Genomic DNA, 23,579 nt, shown 5'->3' with positions numbered 1-23,579 from the left:
CTGTCATACTACCAGCTGTCCATTTTACACCAGGCACAGAGCTGTACTGAATCGGCCTTTAATGATGTTATAAGTTGACAGAAAGTGCCTATTTTTGTGGAAATTGACAAAATATGTTATAAGATTATAATCAATTTAAAATTATTCACAGCTATAATTTTGTTTGTATTATTTTGGTGTTATATGTTATAATTAAATTAAATAAAAAAAAATAATTTTAAATTAAATCTAAAATATAGAACAGGGATCAAACATTAGTATACTGACCAACTTATATATATATATATTTATATATATATATATAAAATAAAGTCTGACAAATTAATTTAATTTATACGAAAAAACATTTTAGATTTGTGTGAAAACATTTTTAGTGTTCACATTTTTTGAAGCAATATAGTATGCTGTTAAAGTTTATTCAATGAATATATACTTACAAGTTTTGCAGCAGCCGTTTGCGTCAGTTTGTTCTGTTCCCTGAAATGCAAATAATACCACTTAGCTTTTTTGTTTGACAAAATATATGTGAACAATCCAAAATCAATTTCATTTTGTTTTTCTTTTCTTTTCAGAGCAATTTATTTTTGTTTACAATTCTAAGGAAAATACAGAATGCATAGTTTTTGTCTAATCCATTATAGAAATATGTAATCTTTTCTTCTAGTCAAAAATACGTCAATCGGAATGTTGTGCCTTTTCATTTTAATAAAATTATTTTTTTATAATGTTATAAGCTTACAAAAATTGAAAAAAAAGGTGTTTCCTATTTCAGTTTTTGATTATACTCACAGGGATGCAGTTGTCAGGATCAAATTCAGGACAGGTTGTTTGGTTTCTGGAAACAATGAACTCTTCGTTCACCTTTTGGCAGTCATACCTGACACAGTTATCATTTGGTGGGGACCATGACTCAGAAGGCTGTCAAATGTGTAAAAATCCAGTCAGTGAAGAACTATACATAAAAAATGACAATAAAATAGAATAACCTCTTATTTTGAAGCCATCTTTACCTCCAAAAGTACTGGAGAGGTACCTTCTGGTGGAACAAAAACACATCTAGTCTGAACACATGATCCACAGCATTGTCCAGGCTGATCCATGAACACAAAGCCCTGTTTGAAAATTCATAATTTAAGATAATTCTACAAGGATTTTCATTTTTTATGGCATAATCCTGCAGACATACTGTACCTTGTCACATGAGGCAGAGCACTGCATCTTATGACATTCAATGGTGTTCAGCTTGGTGCTGGGATCCTGGTTGTTGGTGCAGTGGCAGGTTTCACATGGGCTTTTGGAGAACATTTTACCAGGCTACATGCAACAAGATGTACAGTCTCAGCCAAATTAATATGATTAAAAAAAATCCCACTCTAATTTCCTACCTTGTACTCAGTATCATTGTAGACACAGACACCCTTTGGCACTTTATGCAACAATGTAAAGAAACAAAAGCAAAACGGTTGAATTTTGCTCATCATAGATAGATAGCTACTTGCCATTTATTAACAGAACTTACCACAGCTGAAGACAGGACAGCAGCTTTCATTTGAGACATGAACCTTCAATTCATATCCCAGTTGACACTCTTGGGTTTGAGGAGAGCAGCTGTTCTTATCACACTCTGCGGGTTAAAAGGTCAGCCAAAAGGTGTGCCAAAGCGAAAATAAAAATGCGCAGGAAAGGGAGATATTCATTTCTAAGTAAATTACTGAGATACACTGGACATTCCACTAAAGCATGATGGAAAATTCACTTCTAATATCTGATTTAATTTTGAAACATCCTTCAAAGATATTTCCCTTTGAGACATCACTAAAGCTTAATCATTAAAGGTGATTCTCATTTGACATTGATAGAAATAAAAAATTACAAATATGCAGATTTTTATGTTCTGATGCTTCATGGTTTAAGTCATGTTTAAGAAAAAAAAGGCTCATATATTGACTAAATTTAAGTATATGAAGTAAATGATCATATAAAAAAGACTATATTACCTTATATTGATATTTGTTACATGTTAAATGTATGGGCATAAAATCTAAAGTCACTCACCACATGTTAGTCTCTCACAGCAGTCAACTGTGCGATTTACCAAAACCTCACCATCCTCTGTGCACTTTAATGGTTCTTGAGTCGGACACTCCAGAGGTCTACACTCAACACTCTGAGAGTTGATGTCACAGACACACTGCTTACAGCCGACCTGCCACTTCTCACCCAACTGTTAGAGTCATAGAAGCCGGTAAGTACTGGTGCAATTAAGAGAATATTCACTGAAACTTTGAAGTTCTTTGAAACGTACCTGTTTAGGCTGTCCATCAGGACCAGTGCAACCTGCAACAGCACCCATTTCAATGTAAATAAACACTAAATGTGCATCTCATGGGTTGTGAAGGGAATAAGAGTAAGTTCTTACAGGAAGAGACACAGATGTCGGAAGTTGGACTGTACAGAGTCTTTCCATCTGGGCAGAAACATCCCTCCATGAATTCAGTGCAACCTGTGTTCTGGTCATCTCCCTCCCCCTGGCACTGCTGCAGAGACTTTTCATTGTATCTGAAAGGACAAACATTGATAAATAAAAAGATATCTGCACTCATTTCTTCAATAGAAACCTGACTTCATTGATAAACTTGCAGTTTCAAATTCAGATATAAGCAGACTACATCTGATCATAGAAATACATCCATCGAAGTAAACCCAATCACCTAGCTTTTCTCACGAACTGATAAGCTGATGTTTATTTTTTTATGTAGGATTCAAGGAGTTTAAGTACCTTGCATTGCAGGTGGGTACAACAGTTGGCCCACAAGGCTTGTAGACTTTATTTTGTGGACACTTATATTCTGCACAAAAAGAAATTGGGTTTAAAATTTTGTACAAATTCAAACAACATAATCTAAATTGCTTCTAAAACAGAACCCTTACCACATTTGCCATTTGTAGCTTTTCTCCAAGACACACAAACAGATAGCTCAGCACACATGAGGGCATACGCCTCCAGGCTGGAACAGCCCACTGACATATTTGACATGTGGCAAACATCAAATTTACAGGCCTTATAAAAAGCTTCAGGAGAAATTTCTTTGTGGCACTCCTCAAATACCCTTCATAGATGAATTAGAAAAAAAACGTTTCACTTTAAGTTCATTATTTTCATTATTTTACTGTTGTTTTGTAAAATTCTTACTTGCTGATTAAAACTTCACAGATCTCAGATTTGCACGTTGACGGAGTTGGTCCAGGTCTGGAAGTAACACTGGGAGTAACTCCAGGAGTGGTCTTGTTGCAATATGGCTTATTTTTGTCAGGTACCTGCCACTCATTTGCCATACTAGAGCAGAGTGGGTGAATCTTGCCACTTGGTAATCTGCAGTCATTTGCCCTGTTATTATCGCAGGTACCTTGTGAAACAAACAAGAAAATGTTTTGTCAGTCCATGAAAAACAATCAGGTGGAGAAAAAACACTAAGGTAATAGAAAGTATTTTTGTATGAGCTGAAAATTAGCACAGCATTTTATTGTTCTGGAAAACTGGAGTTTAAAATATTAATCTGGCCTGGGGGTCTTCAAAGGCAGTAAAAGGTTAAAATATGTGTTTTTTCTACATTTCTGTGGCTTAGTTATTCAAGTTGGTTTTGTGTAAATGATCAGCAATGTAAGGACATCTACATCTGTTGTACTTTAAACAAGATTAAGTTTTTTCTGTTGGGGTAGAAATATTTTACAGACTATTTTTCACTTTTAAGCATATTAGTTGACAAATTGACAAGGTTACAAGTAAGACTAAGACAAACACAACTAGACAACACTAACTACTAATTTTATACAAAAAGTAAATAGGGAATAGTACAAAAACTTTAACTTTAACTTCAGTTAACTTAAAACTTAAAACAGACTAATCTTTTTTTTAGTTGTGTCTATATAACATTGTAAAACACATGTAAAACCCAACACATTCTCATTCCGATGTTGTCACATATTAACGTCCGTATCACTTTTTGACATTTTGGGTGTCCCCAACTTTGCATTTTTTTTGACATACTGGCTGTTCCCATTAAATCACAGGTCCCCAACCCTCGGGCCACGAATCAGAATCGGTCCAGTACTGCAGCACAGAGCGCACTGGTACCTGAACCCGGTACTGGTACCCTAACCCTAACCCGACACTGGAGGCGGGACCAGATGTGGTAGAAGACGCAGTACAAGATGTGGTACCAGGCCCAAATCAGTACCAGATGCAGTACCAGGGTCGAACCGGACACAAATCATTACTGGGTTAAGGGTACTGATACTGGGTTAGGATACCGCTACCAGATGCGTCCCAAGGACCAATCCACGTCCGGTACTGCATCCAGTACCACGTCCCAAGGATTGTGGACCCAAACAGCCACAAACAGCCAACACGACAAAAACCGACGAGTTGGGGATACCAAAATGTCAAAAAGTGACTCGGGGGGATCCTTAACCAAATGTCGTTATGAGACAAATTCATGAGAATGTGTTGGTAAAAACATGTAACTCTGTGTTATTTAGCTCAGATGCTTCAGTCATGAACTGGACAGAATAATGGCAGCAACAGTGAAAGGGATAAAAAAAATAAGTTGCTTTAATAGTAAAAAAGTAGTACTTCTACTGCAAGATAAGAAATACAACCAAAATGAAAAATAGTACTACTCTAGCTATGACTAAAACAAATATAAATACTTATCAAAATGTTTCATTGGGTTAAGGTAGTGAAATTGTACCAGTTGTAGTGGTAGTGATGTACAATGTAGGCTTTAATTGTTTTTTGTTTTTGTTTGTTAAACCAAACTAATTGTTCCTAATGTCAGAGATGACACTTAAAACAGCCACAAATGAGGTGTGAAGGCAAAAAAATGTCGGGTCAAGAAGTGTAATTGCTTGATTACTGCCTCAATATTTGATGGACTGAAAGTAGTAGTGGTAGACAATAATTCTTTAACACGGAGAGGCAGATGGAGTTTTTCATGCAAAAAATAAAGAGGGTAAATTGAATATTACTCTTTGAAATTATGGTGTTTAAGTTGAGTGTTCAAAAGTAGACAATTTGCAAATCTGTCAACGTGCTGTCCTTTTGGAAACAAGTCAGTTGATTTACAAGCAGGAAGTAGAAGTTATAGCTTACCACAATGTCCCTCTGTGTTGTCATGGAAAAGAGAAAATGGCAGTTCAACACTGAATAAAAGTCCTTTGTATGTCACAATGGCTCCAATTTCAGGGATCTTCAAAAGAAGTTCAATTGCAGTGCTTGTGATGGTGAAATCTTTATTTGAGTAGGCTGGAATCACTTGTTTGTCATTGACGAGAACCTAAAGATTGTTGCATAAAAACATGAATTACATATATTAAAATGTAACAAAGAAATACGCAGACGGTTATTTGTCGTCAAACTTACCGTGTTTACAGTTTTTAGTCCTCTCTTTTGTGTAAGAAGGATTTCATAGTTTTTATAGAAAACTTTCAAAGCTTTAGCACAGGTCACAGTTCCAGAGCGATCACAATATTCGTTGTCAATATGAACTTTAAAATTATGTCGGGGTAGGATCTCTTTTATTAAGACATAGGTGCAGTTTTTCTGGAAGCTGTAATATTGGCCATCAAATGTCTGATAATGAGGATCTCCCCAGCCAGAACACACACCTATAAGTAATAAATTACATTATATTAAGAGTCAAAGACATTAAAACAATGAAAAACTGTTTTCTTGGTTCTATTTGATGTTAAATTTTGAGATAATTTTCTGGTACTCACATCTGCATTCATAGTGGAAACAGCAACCTCCTTCATCATAAACCCTCACTGGTGGCTGGTTATTTTCACAAGCAGGGATAGTTACTTCTTTACATGGTACATGGTCTATGATGACTTTGCCATTCTCGCACGTTTCTGTGGTGCATTCGCCCGATTTCCAGGATTCCCCATTCTTTGAAAAGCAAAGATGCACAATAAGCAATTTTTTATCTTTGACAGTTTAAGAGATTTGTATTTGAATTTTCCAAGTGAACACATGGAATTGTTTGTTCAAATAGACCCACATATTATATCTTTTTTTAAAAATAGTTTCATGAGAAACAATAGTTTTTGTGCTACCTTTCTGGGTGGTTTGAGATACAAGCAGTCTGTTGCAAAGTCAGAAGGGGGTGGTATTCTAGATGATGTAGAGCGGCCATGAACTGGTGTGGAAGAGCTTGTGGTGCTGATTTGAAAACTTGGTGAAGTTTGAGGAGGTGGTAAGGTTGTAAAATTACATGGTTGTGGTTTTATTTCAACATTACATGTCAAAGTGCAATATGCAACAAAACACCATCCTCCTTTATCAGTCTTGTTGTATATGTTGCTATCTGTGTGTTGAAAAAAAACATAAAAAAAGATTGGAATTAAAAAATGTTAAAATGTCACAGAAAAAGAAAAGAAAACCCAAACAAGCCCAAAATTACATCCTTTGATAAGAAAAGAGAAGTATCTAATATCTATCTCAATGAAAATAATTGAGAGCAAAATCTAGTCCATACTGCAACAGAAAAGCTACATAGGTACAAGTCTTGATAGTATATTATAAAGTAAAAATAAAAACAATTTTTTAAATAAAAGAAATAAAATGGAATACCTGGAGAGAAGGTCTGGTTGTAGTACTTGCAAGAACATGTGCTTGTCACGGGAATTTCTGTGAAAGTTGTGGGAAGGGTGGTTGGCTTTGTGGTTTTCTCTGTAATTGCTGTATTGATTGGTGTTTCTGTGGTTATTTCAGGAATTTCTGTGGAAGTTGTGGGAATTTTGGTTGGAGGTCCTGTGGTTGTTGTTTCAAAAACAACTGTACTTGTACTAAGTACAGGTATTGTGGATTTTGAACCTTCTTCAAAAGGTTGTTCTGTTGTGGATTCAACAATAATAATTGGCTTTGTTGTGGTTTTCTCTGTAATTGCTGTATTGATTGGTGTTTCTGTGGTTATTTCAGGAATTTCTGTGGAAGTTGTGGGGATTTTGGTTGGAGGTCCTGTGGTTGTTGTTTCAAAAACAACTGTACTTGTACTAAGTACAGGTATTGTGGATTTTGAACCTTCTTCAAAAGGTTGTTCTGTTGTGGATTCAACAATAATAATTGGCTTTGTTGTGGTTTTCTCTGTAATTGCTGTATTGATTGGTGTTTCTGTGGTTATTTCAGGAATTTCTGTGGAAGTTGTGGGGATTTTGGTTGGAGGTCCTGTGGTTGTTGTTTCAAAAACAACTGTACTTGTACTAAGTACAGGTATTGTGGATTTTGAACCTTCTTCAAAAGGTTGTTCTGTTGTGGATTCAACAATAATAATTGGCTTTGTTGTGGTTTTCTCTGTAATTGCTGTATTGATTGGTGTTTCTGTGGTTATTTCAGGAATTTCTGTGGAAGTTGTGGGAATTTTGGTTGGAGGTCCTGTGGTTGTTGTTTCAAAAACAACTGTACTTGTACTAAGTACAGGTATTGTGGATTTTGAACCTTCTTCAAAAGGTTGTTCTGTTGTGGATTCAACAATAATAATTGGCTTTGTTGTGGTTTTCTCTGTAATTGCTGTATTGATTGGTGTTTCTGTGGTTATTTCAGGAATTTCTGTGGAAGTTGTGGGAATTTTGGTTGGAGGTCCTGTGGTTGTTGTTTCAAAAACAACTGTACTTGTACTAAGTACAGGTATTGTGGATTTTGAACCTTCTTCAAAAGGTTGTTCTGTTGTGGATTCAACAATAATAATTGGCTTTGTTGTGGTTTTCTCTGTAATTGCTGTATTGATTGGTGTTTCTGTGGTTATTTCAGGAATTTCTGTGGAAGTTGTGGGAATTTTGGTTGGAGGTCCTGTGGTTGTTGTTTCAAAAACAACTGTACTTGTACTAAGTACAGGTATTGTGGATTTTGAACCTTCTTCAAAAGGTTGTTCTGTTGTGGATTCAACAATAATAATTGGCTTTGTTGTGGTTTTCTCTGTAATTGCTGTATTGATTGGTGTTTCTGTGGTTATTTCAGGAATTTCTGTGGAAGTTGTGGGAATTTTGGTTGGAGGTCCTGTGGTTGTTGTTTCAAAAACAACTGTACTTGTACTAAGTACAGGTATTGTGGATTTTGAACCTTCTTCAAAAGGTTGTTCTGTTGTGGATTCAACAATAATAATTGGCTTTGTTGTGGTTTTCTCTGTAATTGCTGTATTGATTGGTGTTTCTGTGGTTATTTCAGGAATTTCTGTGGAAGTTGTGGGGATTTTGATTGGAGGTCCTGTGGTTGTTGTTTCAAAAACAACTGTACTTGTACTAAGTACAGGTGTTGTGGATTGTGAAGTTTCTTTAGAAGGCTGTTCTGTTGTGGATTTAACAATAATAATTGGCTTTGTGGTTTTCTCTGTAATTGCTGTATTGATTGATGTTTTTGTGCCTGTCTCTGGAATTTCTGTGGAAGTCGTGGTTTTTGTGTTTTGTTGTATTGTGGATAATGTTTTGATGACAACTATATTTGTACTTATTGAGGGAGTTGTGGGTGCTGCTGTGATAACAGAGGGATATCTTGTCGATTGGGTTTCTGAGTTTTGTGTTTCAGTTGTTTTCTTTGTGACTGCAGTAGTTGGGGTTGAGTAAAGCTCTTTTGTGGAAGTAGTAGGGAGACTTAGTGTGGTTTGTTTAGTGTTTGTTGTGCAAATATTACGACAACATTTTACTCGTATTTCATAATCAAAACAAAAGGGTGGGCTCTGGTCTTCCTTATTACAAATTAGTCCTCGTGCAAGGTTACACGTTACCTTCTGACCCAGGTCATTGAAAGGTATATCTTGGAAGTCTTTAGCACGACACTCTATGTCTATCGGTGTTTTACAAGCACCTATATCTGGATCGGTAATGTTATCAAATGTTTCATAATCTCCACCTGTTGATGAAGTGCCAGGGTAAATATTGTTTATCCAACCCGACCACTCACAAACTAAGCAGTCACCAATAGTTGTCATTTGTCTTGGTGGGAGTTCTGTGGTTGATAAAGTAACTATTGAAGATGTTATAGGTTTTTCTGTGAATGCTGTGCTTTTCCTTGTTGTTGGCATTACACTTTGTTTCTGTGTCTCCGTTAAAGTTGTTTTCTCTGTAATTGCTGTATTGATAGGTATTTGTGTGCCTGTTTCTGGAATTTCTGTGGAAGTCGTGGTTTTTGTGTTTTGTTGTATTGTGGATAATGTTTTGTTGACAACTATATTTGTACTTATTGAGGGTGTTGTGGGTGCTGCTGTGATAATAGAGGGATATCTCGTCGATTGGGTTTCTGAGTTTTGTGTTTCAGTTGTTTTCTTTGTGACTGCAGTAGTTGGGGTTGAGTAAAGCTCTCTTGTGGAAGTAGTAGGAAGACTTAGTGTGGTTTGTTTAGTGTTTGTTGTGCAAATATTACGACAACATTTTACTCGTATTTCATAATCAAAACAAAAGGGTGGGCTCTGGTCTTCCTTATTACAAATTAGTCCTCGTGCAAGGTTACACGTTACCTTCTGACCTAGGTCATTTAAAGGTGTATCTTGGAATTCTTTAGCACGACACTCTATGTCTATCGGTGTTTTACAAGCACCTATATCTGGATCGGTAATGTTATCAAATGTTTCATAATCTCCACCTGTTGATGAAGTGCCAGGGTAAATATTGTTTATCCAACCCGACCACTCACAAACTAAGCAGTCACCAATAGTTGTCATTTGTTTTGGTGGGAGTTCTGTGGTTGATAAAGTAACTATTGAAGATGTTATAGGTTTTTCTGTGAATGCTGTGCTTTTTCTTGTTGTTGGCATTACACTTTGTTTCTGTGTCTCCGTTAAAGTTGGCTTTTCTGTGACTGTGGAGGATGATGGTGGTTTTGTTGTTCTAGTTTTTTGTGAAAACCCTGGTACAGAGACAGTTAAAATTCTTGAAACAGCTTCAGTGGTGATACTAGAAGTTTTATGACTAAGTCTTGTACTTGGTAACTCTGTTGTTGTTTCTGTGAAAGTAAAAAAAAATAAATAAAAATTTACAAAAATAGAGGTGAAAAGATAGGCTTTCAAAAAAACCCTACAAAATCTTTTCCCGCTAAAGTTCTTACCACTGTTCGTAAAGACAAATGCGGTTGTTGATGATTGTGTTGGTGAAGTTTGACAAGGTGTAACACCTCTAATAATATTCCCATTCTCTCCACAAGTTGCAGTGATGCAGATTCCATTTCCATCGTGTGTGTTATAAATTTCTTCTCCGTACTCGAAATATACATTGTTATAAAAACAGTTGCAGGCTGTAAGAATATGACAACATGATAAAACAATTGTTTTTTTTTTAGTTTTAAATCAGTCTTTCAACTATTCCACATAATCTCTGCTCAGTGAGTATCGTGATGTACATTTTGATTATATTACGTACCGTGTACATCATAGACGCAGTCTGTATTGGTTACAGAACAGTAACTAAGAGAAATAAATTCAAACAAATTTAATCATATATTAAATTTTTGATGAAATGATCAAAATATTTTGGTTTTGTGTCTAATAACTTGTGTAGAAGTATCTTTGCCTTACCAAGTGTAGCAATTTTCCTTTGCAGGCATGAGCTCCCCATCTTTATAATGCTTCCCATCATCATCATAGCAGCCACATTCTTCTTTGGACACACACTTCATGGAAACCTCTTCCAAATATGATCTTTCAGAAGGGCAGCTTGGATAACAACCTTTAAATGTCAAACATCCTTATAAATCTCAACAATATCAAGTCTAGTGAAATCTTTGATAAAATACTAATCAATGGGATGATTAACAGTATATACCATAAACTTGTCCTAAAGGCCTTCACTCTTATCAGTGGCGGCTCATAACTTCAAATGTTGAGTATTTCAGAATATTCAAATTTAATGCACTGTTCCTCCACTAGGAGTTTTACCTTCTAATGGTGGAAGTTCACTGTAGCATGTTCCTGAGGGATTTTTGCAGGTCTTCATACATGGTCTTCCACATGGTGCATAATGCCACTCACACTCTCCATCAGGGTTGTAGAAATCGCAGAACACAGCTAAAGAAGCAGGAAATATCAAGATAGTTGAGCATGCTCTTGTTTAGTGGTTGAATATGATCAGCTTTGGGCAATTATAACCATATAAAATGAACAAAGCATGCCAGTTAGAAGCTTTAGTTCCATTTACATCACAAAACTCAGAGTAATGTGAAATGGGCAGATAGAGGGAACTAACAAAGAAAACAGCCTTCAAATATAGCTCAAAGAAATATTTTTATAGATATGATTTACACGTTTGCTAATCTCTGATGCAGTGATTTAGAAAGCTGCTGGCTGGCTGTTATTTGGTGAACCGACTTTATTCAAGATATAAAGCCATGGAATTTTGCTTTGGTTTTTGCATTGAATATTTTTATTTTTGTTTGGACATTTTGTCAATTCATTATGCATATGCATTTAGAAAAGTCTCAATGTACACATTTTTGAGTAGAAAAAACATCAGAAAAAATGACATGAACATATATTGAAGTTTTATTTATCCAAATATGGCAAAACAGCAGACTACCAAAATTGGGCACCTTTATAGGTTAAAGCAAAAGTAAAATCCTTAGACTTTATTCTAAATAGAAAGTCTATGGTAAAATAATATTGTCAGTAATGTTTTCATAAGAAAACAGAATGAAAGAGCATTGGATATGAAAATGGTTTGATCTAAAGATGTTGAATGTACAATGTCACTTTAGAAGGAATGGAAAAAACACATACGGCAAATGGTGGGAGTTCTCCATTTTATACAGACTCCAGACTCATTGCAGGCTGCAGCGTAGGCTGCAACTGTTGAGCAGAAGCATTCACAGTCTCCTCCTGTATTGCAGGCGCATGTGTCTTTCACACAAGCATCATAATAGCTTTGGGGATCCACCTAAAGGTAAGAAGCAGTTGTCACAACAAGTTGGTTATGAATTTTAACATCGACCTTGAAGTGAAGTTTTTGGCTTTTTCATGATCTTACCTTTGAATGGCACAGAGAAAACACCTCACTTTTGATGATGTCGCAGTGTTTCAGCGCCCATGCTTTCTTATGCGAGTACAGACTGCAGGCGTTTTCTGTTGCGTTCACATTTGGACATTCATGAGACACTTTCCAGCTGTTTCCAAACTCTATGGCGTCGGTGACGACTTCTTTTCGTTGGGTGGTGAAATCGTTCTTAATATTTCCATCAAAGTTTCCACAGAGACCACAGACTTTTCCCTAAAATGATATAAAATAAGATTCCTTTGTAAAATAGACTTCAAGTACTCATTTTATGTTTTAAGAATCTGCATGCATATGCACCCACCTTGAATGCGGAGCTCAGTCTGATCATAAGGGTTGTCTTCTTATCCCAAACAAGAACAAGATTGTTCTTTGCCTCAATGACGATATACAAGCCCATGGTGTGGACTTTAAAAGGTATGTCAGGACCTTCTTTTTGCTTGGTAATTTGGACAGTTTCATCTAACAGAGCAATTTCTGTATTCTAAAGGAAGTAAAAATGGTAATTTATGATTACATACTTTCAGAAAAATAGTTTGAATTAAAACAATGTTTGTTTCATGAGGTCATTGCTCTAATAATAATGATAATAATAATACATTTTATTTATATAGCGCTTTTAAAAGATAAAGATTCTTTCGATCCATCAGTTCAATTCAATTTTGAGTTTACACATGTACACATTTGTTTAGAAATACATTAATAATCTACTATATGTTTTGAATATGTTTATATTAATCTGATACAGTTCACATTCTGTAAAATATATTCGTGAAATAATGAGATTGTCAATAGCATACAGTGTTATATGGTTACTCAAAAGGAGAAGTTCTAACAAAAATGTTCAGATCATTATCACAGTGTTCTGCCTCTCCTGGAGGGTGTTTCAGTTTGGCCACTAGATGGCGATCACACTATAGCACAACACTATTTATTTATAAAGATGTTCATTTAGTTAACACTGTATGTTTAGGTAGACCGACCGTTAGGCACTAGCTGTCCTATGGAAAATTCCCTTAAACATTTGCATCAAGCTAGTGGACTTTAGCTTTATGTGCTAAATCGAACAATATTTTTATGAATCAACTATTGATCTGTTAAGATTAAATCAATTTAAATTGATTTGTTGATTTGATTAACACAGCCCTAGTTAAACCACCAAATGGTTTATTAGCGCGACTGTCTGCAGCTCACCACTCCCCCAGGAAATTTTGTGTGGAAAACAAATTTCATACACCTAAGTGTGCAATAATTAATATGACTTTGACTTTAACTTTACTCCTAGAACTATTGGAGTTAAAACATTTAAGTATGTTATTGCTGGTGTGGTTGATTAGCAAATTTAGCAATAAACCTAACATTTTCTTCTCCTTATAAGTCCTTATTATGAGAGGAAGTTGGTGTGATTGCTGTTACGAATACTGTTTTTCAACGTCTTTACCCCCAAGAAGAGCTTGACTGCTGTAGAGCAGACACTCTCAGTTGCAGCACAGACCATCTCCGTCAGAACCCTGAAGGTGCCATCCATGTTATTCCCACAGTAATCCTACAACACATCGATATCAGTCCATGACAATCACGACTTGAAACTCTCAGCTAAATGTGACCACCAAAGATACCTGAGTGAAAATGTAGCGACAATCCCCATTGAAGGTGAACTTCTTTTGGTCAAATGTGATGTAATGTCCTTCTCCATAGATTGTACAAGTGCTTGTACAGTCTTCCTGCGTGCACTCCCAGTTTCTGTTTTTGCACGTGCTAACATTTGGAGTTTCACAGAAGAAGATGTTTTAGCTAAACTTCCAAAAATTCAATCTCACCCAAGCATGTCCAAACTCACCAGGTGTTGCAGTTCACAGTTATTGTTTGTCCGGGGTTATGTAGTTCTCCATTGTGCGCACAAGGACAGTCCTCCTCCTTTACACAACCTCCATTACCATCTGACAGCAAGCCATCAGGGCATACACAGCCTGAGGTGCACTGTGTGCTCATCTGCCATGACATCATATTAAAACAATGAAGCTTTTGTAAATGACACAGTAGATTAACAGCAGTTATGAATCAGCATTTCAGTCTTACACATTCTGTTTCCAGAGTCAGACAGCTCTTTTGACACTCTGCTCCCTTTTCCCCTGTACTTGTACTTGAGCAGTTGAAGAAAACCATCGGATCAGAACAAGCTGTTGACAATAGTAGAAGGATGAGAAGCTCAAAACAAATTTGTGGATATTTCTTTACTTTTTTATTTAGTTCTATTGCACCTACTTTCAATTGTCTCCTGTCCCATACAGCTCAGTTTCCCATTATGGCAGATGCTAACAAAAAAGGTACAAAAAAGTTCAGTGTAAAGTCTGAATATTAAAACAAAAAAGCCACTGCACTTGTGCAATTTCTTTTTAACTTTTTACTTTTAACTTCAGAAAACACAACTGAAATTGTTCATTTACATGTGTTGCAACTTGCTAAATTTAGTAGTTTTCAACTAAAATTTTGTTGAATTTGTATTGGGCTTACTTATAGTACTATTTTTTAAAGGAACAGAATTAGAGAAAAGTACACAAAGCCATGGTCCTCTCCCACATTCATTGTTAATAACAAGGCAATAGAGAAGGTTAACTAATACAAATATCTTGGCACCATAACTGATGATAAACTCACTTTTTAAATCAATACTGAAAACATATTCTCCAAATGTCAACAATGTCTTTTTTTTCCTCCATAAACTTCGCAAATTACAGGTCCATCAATCAATTCTTGCAGCTTTTTACAAATGTTTTATACAATCTATCCTCATATTTAACATTACAGTCTGGTTTGGCTCACTCAGTCTCACACATTGTAATACTCTCAATAAAATCATTAAAATTAACAGTAAACTTATTGGACAGCAGCAGGAGTCACTATTCTCCATTTACAATAACAGAGTCCACTGAAATACGAAAACTAAATAGATGGCAAAATTGACTGTAACTGATTAGTGGTTTATTTTTGATGTTATTTATTGATCTATTTATTTCTATTTCTATGTATTTATGCTGATGAATGTGTTTTAACAAACTTATGTATGTCTGAGCCTGTTCTTGTGCTGACGTTTGGTCTGCAAATGAAGTTCCTGATGGATAAATAAAGTTATATATTTTGATTGATTGATTGAAGACAGGACAAAAAAAGGACATAGATGAATGACAGAAAATTAAGGGAGTTTTCCTTTAAAAATATAATCATACACAACAGAAAATGTTAAGACAAGATACTGAAGCTATGCTGGTTATATTTAAATTTCAAGTTGCAGTATTATTCTTGGTGTTTTACTCCAGCAGGTAGCTTAATATAATAACATAGTTGTAAATTATTTTGTGTTTACACTGAAAAAAGTGAAACTTTGAATCAATTAACAAAAGTTCTGTAATTTGTTGCATTAAACATGATTGGTTTTCATCAAATTAAAATATTGAATTGATAGATTATTTAACTCAAAAATGTGATTTCATAAAAAAAATATATATTTTTAAATGTAGCAAATTACAGAATTTTACTTAATTGATTCAGTGTTTCACTTTTTACAGTGATTGATTATACAAATTTTAATTTCTTTTGAGTTATTTTTTTATAAAAATATGATTTATTATTATTTATTATAAGTTATGGACTTGTACATATTTGCATTGAGGTTTCATAAATGAGTTGTGGAACTGTGGCTTCATACATTTACTGCATCTCTATATTGCATTGTAGAAAATAATTCTCAAGGTTACTTAGGTTGAAAGGAAAAAGCAGTAGTCATAATAAATACATTGGATTAACAGATAGGTAAACTTCCCCTTCTTCTGAAGCTAAATTAGTTTTTTGAAGATAGTTCAATATTTTTTACTAGACTTACCAACTTTGTCCACTGGTTGTGTCACCAGGTTGCACTGGGGTATCTCCTCTATAGCAGGAGCACTTTGAGGCCAGCACACACACTCCTTTTTCATCAAGATAGGTCCCTTCAGCACAGCCACAGCCGTCCACCGACGTGAACTCAATTGGACAAGTCAAGTCAGGCTGACTGAGAGAACGACAGGTGCGATCACAGCCTGTCATATTGTACTTATACACTAAGGTGGGCGGGCAGTCTTCAGTGTATTTATCTGTTAGGCAAAAAAAGAAAAAAAGTTGGCTTATATGGAAAAATGTATAACAACTTAGCCATAAGTGAACATGAGAACACCTACTACACATGTTGCTCCTCCATCCATCAAGTGAAATGCCTTCAGCAGCACAAGCATGAACGTAGGAGGAGATGGCGGCACACATGCAGTCTTCACTGTTTTCACAGGCACATGTGTCATACACACATGCCTGCTCAAAAATAAAAAAAAAGTATAATTATGTTCAGAAAAAGCATAAATACAAAGAAAAAAAGTGTAATCAACTGTTACATTTTCATAGTCCTCTGGGTTGATCTTAGAGTGACAAGGGGAAAACATTCCAGTGGGGTCTGACAATAGGACGCACCAGTTTTTGGCAAATTTTTCTGTGGAATAAATAGTCATGTTTACAGGAGGAATATGGTTCATATTTAAGTTAAAAATGAGCATCCCTGATATCTATATTTACCCTTGTCAATGCTCAGAGCACAGGGGTCTTCAAGAACAGTTTTGACATCAGGACATGTTACTTTGACCTTCCATGTGTTGGCAAACGTCACAGCGGTTCCCTCAACTATTCCATTTGAAGTTCTAAAGTCATCAGCTTCAACATCATTGAAATCTCCACAAAGACCTAAAAAAGATTGACACATTTTAGTAATCATAACACAAATAATTTGCATTTTAGATTAATATGCAATATTTTTTCGTAAAAATTATAAACCGAACCCCTGAGTTTTTCTTTCAAGGACACGTCTGCTTTGATGTAGATCTGCATAACAGGCACAAGCTGAATTTCAATATCGAGCCCAAAGGTGGTATGAATTATGGTAAAGAATGATGATGGTTTGAAGATTGTGATGTCATCTGTAGAGCAAAAAAAGCATTTATACATTTCACAAAACCCTTACCAGAGTGATTTCATAAATGAGGGAAACTGGGTAAACGCATTACTCACCCATAAAAAGAGGAAGTTTTGGGGAAAAGCTGTCAAAAAAGATGTCTTTGTTGTCTTTGACTTCAATCTGTGTATTAAAAAAGAGATTAAAACATTTGAATCATATTAAACTGGTATTGTATGTAAATCATCATGCAATTTTTGTAAATAGTTTTACCGTGTGATTTAGATGCTTTAAAGTGACCGAAGACAAGCAAGTTGATTTTTCAGAGTTTTTACATTTAATCAAATCTCCCAGAATGGTGAAATAGCCATTAGTTTCCTATAATCAAAAAGATAAAGGTCAAACAAACGTCTCTAAATAATTGATATTCTGGTTTCAGACATTTTTTTTGAAATATGGTTGTGTTCTTTATTATTTCTAATATTGTGTCTTTTGACCTTGGAAAGAACATATGAACAGTCTCCGTGAAAAGTATATGCTTTATCATCAAAAGTAGAGATGTGGGAGCCCCCCAGGATGGAGCAGACTCCAGGGCAGCTCAAGTCCTCACAGCTCCAGACTCCCTTAAAGCAGGTGCTGGCAGACAGACAGGCCGTTAGATTAGATGAGTCTTTAGCAGGAAATGGCCTAATATTTTTAAACCTACAAATTAGCATTAAATAAATTACCATTGTTTACATGTTTGATGATATGACTCTCCCTGTTGATATAACTTGCCATTATGGGAGCAGGAGCACTGATCAAGAGGGACACATCCAGTTTGGGACATGTCATCAAAGACGGTCCCTAGAGGGAAAAAAAAGTATTAAAAAAATATATAATTTTCATGCATTATTGCATAAAGAAATAAAAGTCCCCAATTTGTCTTTAAAATGCTCACAAATTTCCAATTATGTTCACAGATTTGTTCTAATTTTGTGGTTTTAATAGGGATTTGAACCAAGGCTTTCTCCCTGCAGGTCAAGAGCACTATGTCACTTCCATACAATATCCATACAATAAATTTACATGAGCCTTGTAGTGCTAGGATGCTAACTATGTGTGGTTCCAGAGCAAAATGTAACAAAAATTTTACTGGGAGAAAAGAAAACAATCTTTAATTTAATTTTTTTTAATGAACATTAAAGTCCCACTGCCTGATCAACTTTTGATCTATTCTAAAATTATTCCCAGTGGCCTTTTAAAACGATTATGATGTTTTAAGTCAAAATCAAAAACCATGTGTCATCTTTTAGGACATGTGACAAAGTCGAGGCCTGAAAGACGGATCCGGCCCTGGGTATTATTACTGGCCAGATTTGATCTTTCTGCTCCTGATTTACAACAATTTTCAATAAAGAAATACCCAGAAAGGCTATTTTAGGCTTAATGTTCTTTATATATGTTCCCCATCATGAGAAAAATGCCACAAGAACATGTTAAAAACACCAAAAACATGAATTTAATTAGTGGGTCTTTTAAGTCTTGCAGTTACATATCATTGCCACTAGGGGATAGTGAAAGGTTTACACTCTTTTGTTTCATGTGGACTCACACTAGTAAAACAGATATTATCCCAAATCACAAAAAGAAAATTTGAGAAAAAAGGTATAACATTTGTATAAAATAGGAATAGTAATAAAAAAATAGTACAAATAGAAATCAAAGTTTCTACCTAAGTTCAAATAGAGACGTACCAGCTGGGCAGAAGCATCCATCGATGCAGTGCTCATCACACATCTGGCTTCTCTGCTGGTTACTACAGGTGTCAGTGCAAGGGCTGCCGCACTCCTTATACACCATGTTGTCAGGGCAGGTTTTTTCTGCTCAGGACAAACAAAGGTGCAATTTCTGATCAAATTCATCATCAATAAATAGTGTTTATTTGTGAAAATGAGCAACAATCCACAGTTCCTACCACACAAGTGTTGGTTTTCCCAGCGCTGCGGTTCACCACCTGCATGAGCGCACTGTCGGGAGTATTCTGATACTGTCCAACACAAGCATTCAGTGCTGTTGCTTTTACAGGAGCAGAGGTCTTTCACACAGGCTTTGATGAAGGCATCAGTGCTGATCAGGTTTCGACAACTGTTGAAAGCAGGTCCATAAATAAGATCTGTACAGAGACTGGTTTGGGAGTCCTGCAAATATACAATCATTAATCAATGAAATTGTACAGTCATGTATTGAAAGTAAGATTTTTAGGTTAAAGTACAAATTTGACTTGCTTCATTTGTACAAGTTGTAGATTGGGAGGAGACTGATTCACAGCTTCCTGATGGATCCTTCACTTCAAATTCTTCAGCATAAATTTCAGCATCGATGGCACTTTCTGCTGAGCAAGAATAAGAGGCTTTAGCATGTCCTAAGATTGATATATGCATGTCTGTTTTAAGCAGGATCAATATTTACCTGACTGAACTGAATCATCATTAACATAAATGTCACCGAGATCTCCACAAAGACCACAAGTCTGATTTTGGAACCTTGAATCTAGCTCCACCTAAAAAAAAAATAAAATACAGTTAATAGATACAAACAATTAGTACATAATATGTGTACAATATAAAATAATATATTTTTTTGTGTTCAGCTTAAACATGGACGTGTACAAAAGTGTGAGCCTTCTTGCTCTTGCAAAAGTTTTCATTTAATATGATGCACTTGGGAGGATTAAAAAAATGTATTGCTTTAAACTGATATTTTTATTGTGCAAATGAATGGAGTGCACATCTGTGAAAAGTAAGTAAAAATAAAAAAAATTACTCAAAAGTTATTATCATTCATATACTAAAAAAAGTGGCATTGCAGTAAAATCATCGGTTGAGTTAGAAATTAAACAGTTTAAAAACTAAAATTAAAAAAGACACACCCAAAAGGAGTCTTGCTGATTCCACATGGCAATCAGGCCCAAACTGGTCTCAATTTTGACGTAGGACGAAACACTGCCGATTGAAATGCCAGCCTTTTTGAACGGCATCGTAACACTAGAAAAGAAAAATCAGTCATCAGTATAATATTATCTTAGCATCAATATAATAGGTTTGTCAAACAAGGGAAGCAATTAACCTATAAAAATGTTGACTCACCCATTGCCATCAACTGTGATTGAACTGCTCGCTAATTCCACCACCAAACCATCCAGCTTCATAACCACCCTCCTGATGGACACAACCCCATCGACCTCCTCTCGCTGCAGCTGAATATTGAAAACCTCATAACTAGTTTTACAGTGGGAGGCGAAGATGTAGTTACAAGTGAAAGGAAACTGGAAGAATTTCCCTCCAAAAGTCTTGAAATGGTAGTTTCCCCACGTGCTGCAGAACTGGTGTCTGTCAGGGTATGTCACCTCTAACGTGCAGAAGAGACGGAGTCATCACACAAACATTTAATTCAACATCTTAAAAGATAAAAACATTTACCTCGTATTTGTGTTTTTCCATCACTCATCAGCATACCTTAAAACAGATAATATACATTAGTTTAGCTGCACTTTGTTATTTAAGAATCCTTACTATTTATACGTTGATTCTTCTCAACACCAACACATTTCTGCTCCAGTAGTGAACATACCCGCGTTAGATGGAGATGGTCCAAGACACAGGATGAACCATGGCATTATCAACCACCAATCTCGAAGCATCCTTGCTGCTGCTTTGGTCCGTGAGTCGTACCTGAGCCGTGGTGGATAATTGTCCCAGGTGAACGCCGATACCAATTTCATCTAATATAGTCCTTTGCATGTTTACAGTTTAGGAGGGGCTTGTGATAGATTTTGGGTGTTAGCACTTGTGATTTTTACATCTTTCACGATCACACCCACCAAGGGGTTACTTCTAAAAACAGTCCAAGCATTTTTTTTTTTTTAGGTACAGTGTGTTAAGGAATCCTATGAAAACATCAATACAAGGAACTAGTTTTTCTATAATTTGTTTTTGTAGTATTAATTCGTTTTCAGAACTAGGTAAATGAAAAAAAGGAGGAAGATGAGCATGTGTGCCAACGTTTTTCCAGTGAAGGAAATTATTTGGATGAACGGACTGCGCCTTAATAGCTACTGAAAACACAGGCGAAGAAGATAAAGTCAAGTTAATCCATAAATAAATGATTATACATAGTTTAAATATTTACTAAGATTAATCATTGACAGGTTGGAAATTCTTGCTTTATCTTTAACTTGTTTGCTCTTTTTTTTTTAATAACTGGTACTGTGGTTTCCCCCTTTTTAAACTTGTATGATTTTTCTGGAAGTATTTATCTGTTTGATTTCAGAATACCAAAAGAAAATAATAAGGAACTTAAACAACCCAAACAATGTCAGAAGAACTTGGTGCCATACCTGCGCATTAATATGCTGGTTTATCATACACTGTATCTTGCATATGTTATTATTGATTGCTAATTGGAATAATGTTACATCACCATCTGAAAATGAATGAAAACAGAGAGTAAAACAGGTTTGATGGAAAAAAGGACACTAAAAATATGTGTTTTTGATGAAAGATGGCACATGGTTGAACTCCATTTAGGGTTGTGACTAGCTTTAAGTGTTTCATTTTATTATTATTTTCTTCAAATATAATTTGCCCTGTTTAGGGAAAAAAATCAAAATCAATGTCAAAGGAACTTGAGAAATTGGGAAAAATACTTAAATATTTCCTCAATTTCAGTGTTACTTCATTCATATGAAAAAGGCAAACAAATATGAAAATAATTTAAACTACAAGGAAATTAGAAAGGTCAGAAATGTTATATTTTTAAGATTCTAGCCTTAATTCAAATGCAACTTTTTGGCACAAAATAGGTTAAACTTCTGGATCATAGATATGTAAATAAAACATAAAAGTTAAACATGTATTTAAGTTCAGAAGGGAAACCTCCATGTCTTACCAACTAAATAAAAATATTTAACCTCTGAGTTATCTTAACTGCTGATGCCTGCTACTGTGGATCATGTGTTATTTGCAGTAATAAAACAGCACAGTAATTCACCTTGAAACACATACCAGAATATTATAAGTAACGCAATGACCATATGTGTGTAAAATAAAGCTTAATATACTTTGTTTTAACACTCATGTTCTGCTTCTGCAATTAATGCATGTAAGACATTCCTAAATTAAAGTACAGAATGAATTATATTAATAATGCAATTTTAAAGGGTGCACCATGAACACACATTTGTGGTTGCAAATTAAAATGTTGCAATTTAAACTCATTATTTTGATATACAGTCTTTTATTTTGTGAACATAACCCTTAGCAACCATCTAACTGATGATTAAAGCACTTGCAGAGAAATGTGTATTGAAGGGAGAGGTAAATAAAAAGATAGAGAAAATTCCCAGGAACTAATTTGGGCTTTTAACCAGTTTTTGGGGAAAAAAATGAACCTTCAAAATTATTAAATATATTCAAACATTGTTTCGCAGAAAAAGAATGACAGGAGTGAACTGTAAACTTCATAAACCAGCGATGTATGAGGGATGATAGCATTCAATAGAAAATGCTTTCTGTTATATTTGCTTCACTGAAGATTATTTATTGAGGAATAATATTTGTTGAAATTAATGTTAATCATGTTTACATAGATGGATACTGTACAGTCCTGCTCAATGCCAAACTGTCCTCACCGAACAAACACATACTAATCTTGTTCTGAGAAATACTAATCCTTCCTTGTCACGCTGCAGTCCCTGAACTAGAGAGGAAAAAATGTGTTTTCTGCATTCAAACATTCAAACAAAACTATTGCTTCTTTTTATTTTATTTTCTCCCCTAGTGAAGTTCACAGTCAGAATCAGTCATAATAAAGTACACAATAAAAGCAAAGTGATAATATAAAATCAGTTGTGACTGACCTAGATTAAAAACAAAGGCTGTCATTGCACTTTACTGATCAAACAATATTTTAGCTGTTCAGTGATGAATTAATGACTGGAGAGTGGTATAAAGGAGAATAATAGATTTGGAAAACATTAAAAACTAATGTAACTTTATTCATTTGTGCATTTTTCAACTTTTCTTTGAAAGTTGAAAAATGCAAAGTTATCATGAGTCTTTCCTGCAACAGAAAGACGACACGTTCATGGTGCACCCCGCCTTTGCCCAACAGTAGCTGGGTTTGCTCAATGAACCCTGTGACCCTAAAAGGGATTTAGTGAGTTAAAAAAATAGATTGATGGATTCTGGTTTCTTCCCAGAAATCAATAAACCAGGATGAAGTCAACATACCAGGAGCAGAAATCATTTAGGGTTTTCTCTTTAACATGTGAAGAACTATAACTAGCAGCTTCTCCTTCTGTAACTTAAATTGAACTATTATATATTTGTTTACGTCAAAAAGTCAATGGGGTTCCTTTTATCATTTAGATGTGAACAGTTTTTCAAGATTAATAGGTCTTGAAATTAAACTTTTTGTTTATTTCTTAACATATACATTGTTCAAATTGAAGACACCCATTAACAAAATTATTAATATATATATATTTTTTGTGACTTTCTTGACCTACGGCTAACCTAATGATTTGTTTTAATCA

At 35.1% G+C, this 23,579-nt stretch overlaps 1 protein-coding gene across 1 annotated transcript in view; it reads right to left on the bottom strand.

Annotated features, from left to right (window-relative positions):
• LOC112151838 (mucin-5AC) overlaps positions 1–21,334 on the bottom strand; it is a 23,371-nt gene extending 2,037 nt beyond the window's left edge. Inside the window, exons 1-47 of the mRNA XM_036212138.1 lie at positions 20,615–21,334; positions 20,464–20,499; positions 20,131–20,392; positions 19,914–20,028; positions 19,454–19,544; positions 19,270–19,373; positions 18,960–19,182; positions 18,739–18,864; positions 17,731–17,848; positions 17,500–17,638; positions 17,276–17,380; positions 17,119–17,185; positions 16,890–17,027; positions 16,630–16,794; positions 16,452–16,546; positions 16,245–16,371; positions 15,911–16,160; positions 14,296–14,345; positions 14,110–14,210; positions 13,871–14,022; positions 13,650–13,788; positions 13,472–13,576; positions 12,335–12,514; positions 12,007–12,246; positions 11,760–11,916; positions 10,923–11,051; positions 10,563–10,713; positions 10,408–10,451; positions 9,233–10,282; positions 6,780–8,344; positions 6,635–6,689; positions 6,118–6,368; positions 5,779–5,950; positions 5,423–5,667; positions 5,153–5,336; positions 3,194–3,407; positions 2,932–3,110; positions 2,780–2,849; positions 2,420–2,559; positions 2,306–2,337; positions 2,056–2,224; positions 1,520–1,624; positions 1,386–1,426; positions 1,192–1,314; positions 1,011–1,112; positions 790–918; positions 438–477 (exon numbers count right to left, since the gene is read on the bottom strand). Coding sequence (XP_036068031.1) covers positions 438–477; positions 790–918; positions 1,011–1,112; positions 1,192–1,314; positions 1,386–1,426; positions 1,520–1,624; positions 2,056–2,224; positions 2,306–2,337; positions 2,420–2,559; positions 2,780–2,849; positions 2,932–3,110; positions 3,194–3,407; positions 5,153–5,336; positions 5,423–5,667; positions 5,779–5,950; positions 6,118–6,368; positions 6,635–6,689; positions 6,780–8,344; positions 9,233–10,282; positions 10,408–10,451; positions 10,563–10,713; positions 10,923–11,051; positions 11,760–11,916; positions 12,007–12,246; positions 12,335–12,514; positions 13,472–13,576; positions 13,650–13,788; positions 13,871–14,022; positions 14,110–14,210; positions 14,296–14,345; positions 15,911–16,160; positions 16,245–16,371; positions 16,452–16,546; positions 16,630–16,794; positions 16,890–17,027; positions 17,119–17,185; positions 17,276–17,380; positions 17,500–17,638; positions 17,731–17,848; positions 18,739–18,864; positions 18,960–19,182; positions 19,270–19,373; positions 19,454–19,544; positions 19,914–20,028; positions 20,131–20,392; positions 20,464–20,499; positions 20,615–20,765 — 8,626 coding nt within the window. The 5' untranslated portion in view covers positions 20,766–21,334. The remainder of the gene's footprint in view (positions 1–437; positions 478–789; positions 919–1,010; positions 1,113–1,191; positions 1,315–1,385; positions 1,427–1,519; positions 1,625–2,055; positions 2,225–2,305; positions 2,338–2,419; positions 2,560–2,779; positions 2,850–2,931; positions 3,111–3,193; positions 3,408–5,152; positions 5,337–5,422; positions 5,668–5,778; positions 5,951–6,117; positions 6,369–6,634; positions 6,690–6,779; positions 8,345–9,232; positions 10,283–10,407; positions 10,452–10,562; positions 10,714–10,922; positions 11,052–11,759; positions 11,917–12,006; positions 12,247–12,334; positions 12,515–13,471; positions 13,577–13,649; positions 13,789–13,870; positions 14,023–14,109; positions 14,211–14,295; positions 14,346–15,910; positions 16,161–16,244; positions 16,372–16,451; positions 16,547–16,629; positions 16,795–16,889; positions 17,028–17,118; positions 17,186–17,275; positions 17,381–17,499; positions 17,639–17,730; positions 17,849–18,738; positions 18,865–18,959; positions 19,183–19,269; positions 19,374–19,453; positions 19,545–19,913; positions 20,029–20,130; positions 20,393–20,463; positions 20,500–20,614) is intronic.
• Positions 21,335–23,579: the final 2,245 nt, after the last annotated feature.

The sequence above is a fragment of the Oryzias melastigma genome, linkage group LG6 (assembly GCF_002922805.2).
Source record: "Oryzias melastigma strain HK-1 linkage group LG6, ASM292280v2, whole genome shotgun sequence".
NCBI lineage: Eukaryota > Metazoa > Chordata > Actinopteri > Beloniformes > Adrianichthyidae > Oryzias > Oryzias melastigma.
Note: the sequence above shows the minus strand (reverse complement) of the source record. Positions and strands in the feature narration are given on the sequence as shown.